Below are 4,636 nucleotides of genomic sequence, written 5' to 3' on the forward strand. Positions count from 1 at the left end.
AGAGCAGCCTGGGCAACATGGCAAAATCCTATCTTTACAAAAATTAGCCAGTGTGATGGTGCACACCTATAGTCCCAGCTACTTGGAAGGCTGGGGTTGGGGGATCGCTTGAGCCTAGAAGGTCTGTAGTGCGCTATGATAGCAAATCACTGCACACCAGCCTGGATGACAGAGTGAGACCCTGTCTCAAAAAAAAAAAAAGAAAAAGAAAAAGAAAAAAGGGGGCAGAATAAGTACCAACGCCCCCAATATCCTGATATAAATGTGTAAATTCATGTTCAAATTCCAGCTTGGAACATAAACAGAAAGAAACATGGGGTGTCACTAGGCCTCTCACTTCCTATCAGAAAAACTCTGCCTGGTTCCTTTGATTGGAATGTTCTTCCTTAAGCTCTTTGCATAGCTGGATTTTCCTCATCCTTCAGATGTCAGCTCAAAAGTCACCACCTCAAAGAGGCCCTCTCTGACCACTCAACCTAAAGTAGTCCTGCTAATTTCCTTTATGAAACTGACAGTTATCCAAAATTGTGTTATTTATTTGTTGTTCATTTGTGTATTATTGATCTCCTCCACTGGAGTATAAACTTCAGGAAAACAGGAACCTTTCTTGTCCACCACTATTCATATTTATCCACTACCTAGAGCAGGGCGTGAGGCTTAGTTGATACTTAAGAAAAATATTTTGATTGGCTAGATAAACAATATTAGCTACCATTTACTGAGCATGCGCTATGTTTCAGGTCCCACACTAAGCACTTTACAGGTATTAGCTCATTCAGTCCTCACAACAACTCTACAAGCCAGGTACTTTTTTTTTGAGACGGAGTCTCGCTCTGTCACTCAGGCTGGAGTGCAGTGGTGTGATCTTGGTTCACTGCAAGCTCCGCCTCCCACATTCACGCCATTCTCCTGCCTCAGCCTCCTGAGTAGTTGGGACTATAGGCGCCCACCACCACGCCCGGCTAATTTTTTTTGTATCTTTAGTAGAGACGGGGTTTCACTGTGTTAGCCAGGATGGTCTCGAACTCCTGACCTGGTGATCCACCCACCTCGGCCTCCCAAAGTGCTGGGATTACAGGCGTGAGCCACCGTGCCTGGCCCAAGTCAGGTACATTTTTATTCCCCTTTGACAGATGAGGATGCTGAGGCACAGATAAGTGGTTTACCTATAGTAACACAGCTAATGACTGCTGGAACCTGAACATGAACTCAGGTCTGTCAAACTGCAGAGTTCTGCAAATAGTGGCATTTCAGGTTTTCTTAGGAAAAGATGAGATTGTGGGAGAGGCAGTTCCTATCCCCATCAAAGATGGAGCTGAGCTGTTTCAAGCTGTTTCATCATCCTTCTATTACTTATGGACCTGTTCTTTTTGTTTTTTTGTTTTTCTTTTCTTTTCTTTTTTTTGAGACATAGCCTCATTCTGTTGCCCAGGCTAGAGTGCAGTGATGCTATAATGGCTCACTGCAACCTCTACCACCTGGGTTCAAGCAATTCTCCTGTCTCAGCCTCCTGAGATGCTGGGATTACAGGCACCCACCATCACACCCAGCTAATCTTTGTATTTTTGTAGATTCGGGGTTTCACCATGTTGGCCAGGCTGGTCTTGAACTCCTGACCTCAGGTGATCCGCCCACTTCAGCATCCCAAAGTGCTGGGATTACAGGCGTGAGCCACCACCTCTGGCCTCCTATGGACCTGTTCTGTACTAATTCCACCTTTTGAAAATAATGCCATCCCCTTTCTTCTTAGCAGAGAGATTTGTACATAAGCAATTACGGAGAGTCCTGGAAAACAGTGTAAGTCACTGGAAGGGATGTGCCAAAAAGGAAATACGATTTATTTCACTTCCTTGTGAAAATTAGGATCTGTAACACAACAGCACTCATGACTACTGGGCTCTGGTCTGTTTCTTTTCATCCATTCTTTTTTTTTGTTTGTTTTTGAGACAGGGTCTTACTACGTTGTCCAGACTGAAGTGCAGTGGTGTGATCATGGCTCATTGTAGCCTCAACCTCCTGGGCTCAGGAGATCCTCTTGCCTCAGCCTCCCAAGTAGCTGGGAGTATAAGCGTGCACCACCACATCCAGCTAATTTTTAAATTTTTCTGTAGAGACGAGGTCTCCCTGTGTTGCCCAAGCTGGTCTGGAACTCTTGGGCTCAAGTGATCCTCCCACCTCGGCCTCCCAGAGTACTGGGATTACAGGTGTGAGCTCCTGCACCTGACCTGGTCTGTTTCTTTTCTAAGCTTTTGCTTCATGGTTTCCATGCAGGGCAGTCTTAGGCAAAGATACAGGAGTCAAGATGTCTGACTAATATTTTCCATTTACTCACTTGGGTGATCCGGAGACTGTGTCAGGTCTGCATCTGAATTTCCTCTGTAAAATGGGGATCTGGCCCACTAGAAGTGGGAAGATCACTGAAACGTGAAAATCACACTGAGCCACTGCGTCAAAAATATAAAAACACATGATAGCTTTGCATCTAAGGATCTTTTTGTGTATTCTAGCCCCACAGGAAACCCCAAGTCAGCCGCCACCTACATACTCATTGGTAAATAAAGTTAAAAATAAGAAGACTGTTTCCATCCCAAGCTACATTGAACCTGAAGATGACTATGACGATGTTGAAATCCCTGCAAATACTGAAAAGCATCATTTTGAAACAGCCATTTCTTCTTTTTGACAAAACTGAAGAGGGTTCACACGACTTATTTTAAAACAATGAAGAATGGTTAACTTCAGTAGGTCTCTGGGCCCTGAAAGCCAGTGGTGATTTTATGAAGCTCTATAAGATAAAGCACTTGCCAAACCTTAGATGAAGGCACCCCGGCAATCAGATGACTGCAGCCAGAGGACAGACATGGGTGCTCGGCTCTGAGGACTTAGAGGGGTCAGCCTTGCGTCGTTGAGGGAAGTTTCCACGGGAAGGACCATGGGGCTCCACGGCTCCCACCTGTGAGAAACTACTCATTTCTTGGCACTCTTTCCCCCTTCATTCCCTTTGGTTTGCATGGTTCTGAGTGATCTGAAATCTCTGCATTTGGTGTTGCAGACCCTCCCAGGCTCCCATCCCCAGCAAGGCCCTCACCAAGCATGCTGGTCTTTACCCTCTCACCCCACCCACCTCCTGCAATGTGAGGCCGTGGGTGAGTTACAGCTGAGTGCTCTTGTGCCCAGGCTCCCATACCACATCTCTCAAGTTTGCAAGGGCAGGGAGTACCTTTTGTTCTTGTGAACCCTCCCCACCTAGACACCCAGAAAACCCCAGTGCCTTTATATGACATAGGCCAACTTGACCACAGAGATTTGAGTTTTCCCCTAGGTTTTTGCCCTGAAGTTTTGCAAGTTGTACTGAAACAATGGACAAAGAACAAAAGTTACCTTCTGATTTACACCGAGAAGCATCATTTTGCAATAGGTGTGTTGGGGGTGCTACAGGAAAAACAGATTTCCCTCATGAAAAATCATAGGGAACAGGAAAGAAAAGGGGCATGTACCAATGGCATATTCAAGATGAGAGTTCAGGGGGCTTAACATCCCCTGTCCATCATTTTCTTTCTTTCTTTCTTTTTTTTTTTTTTTTGAGACCGAGTCTTGCTCTGTCGCCCAGGCTGGAGTGCAGTGGCGCGATCTCGCCTCACCGCAACCTCTGTCTCCCGATTTCAACCGATTCTCCTGCCTCAGCCTCCCGAGTAGCTGGGATTACAGGCATGCGCCACCACGCCTAATTTTGTATTTTTAGTAGAAATGGGGTTTCTCCATGTTGGTCAGGTTGGTCTTGAACTCCTGACCTCAGGTGATCCACCCTCCTCGGCCTCTCAAGGAGGTATTAATAGCCAGGTGGAAGCCTTCATAGAGTCTAGAAAGAGAGAACCAGGGAGGAAGGCCAGGTCCCCAGTGTTCCAGTGTTGATTGAGGGAGAAAACTTGAAAATAGGAGGAACGCATTTTCCCATCTCTTGAGGGAAAGCTCTGTCTGAGAGTCACTCTCAGGCCTTTCCAGGTCCACAGAGCTCTCTCTGCAAGCCTGTTCATTTGCCAGATTTCCCAGAGGTTGCTTAGAAACCAGATCTTGTGAGTATAGTGAGAATGAGTCAAGTCCTAGGGCTCTAACAGATCAGCTGGAAGGAACTGATGAGGTCTAAGAGCCTACAAAACTGACTCGGGCCTCGTTGGCCCCATTAGGACAGTTGTTTAACAAGACATCAGCCCACGCCCCTGGCATCTCATTGGCTACAGCACATCATACTGGACCTTCTGTCTCCTCCCAGGTGCCCAGGGACAGTGATCTGGAAGGAAGGGGCTTGAGGCTGTGTTCTTTTTTTTTTTTTTTTTGAGACGGAGTCTTGCTCTGTCACCCAGGCTGGAGTGCAGTGGCCTGATCTCAGCTCACTGCAAGCTCCGCCTCCCGCGTTTACGCCATTCTCCTGCCTCAGCCTCCCTAGTAGCTGGGACTACAGGCGCAGGTTGTAGTGAGCCAAGAATGCACCATTGCACTCTAGCCTGGGCAACAAGAGTGAAACTCCATCTCAAAAAATAAGAATAAATAAATAAATAAACCCTCCTTATGTTAGGCCAGCAGTTCTCTAACTATGGCCTTACGGGACTCTGGTATAGCCAAAGAGAGGACTCTTCCC

General features: G+C 46.6%; 1 protein-coding gene across 1 annotated transcript in view; it reads left to right on the top strand.

Annotated features, from left to right (window-relative positions):
• SCIMP (SLP adaptor and CSK interacting membrane protein) overlaps window positions 1-3,051 on the top strand; it is a 28,788-nt gene extending 25,737 nt beyond the window's left edge. The window contains exon 5 of the mRNA XM_011994691.1: window positions 2,508-3,051. Within this exon, the coding sequence (XP_011850081.1) occupies window positions 2,508-2,683 (176 nt within the window). The 3' untranslated portion in view covers window positions 2,684-3,051. The remainder of the gene's footprint in view (window positions 1-2,507) is intronic.
• The last annotated feature ends 1,585 nt before the right edge of the window (window positions 3,052-4,636 follow it).

This window comes from Mandrillus leucophaeus, unplaced genomic scaffold, assembly GCF_000951045.1.
Source record: "Mandrillus leucophaeus isolate KB7577 unplaced genomic scaffold, Mleu.le_1.0 Scaffold46, whole genome shotgun sequence".
Taxonomy (NCBI): domain Eukaryota; kingdom Metazoa; phylum Chordata; class Mammalia; order Primates; family Cercopithecidae; genus Mandrillus; species Mandrillus leucophaeus.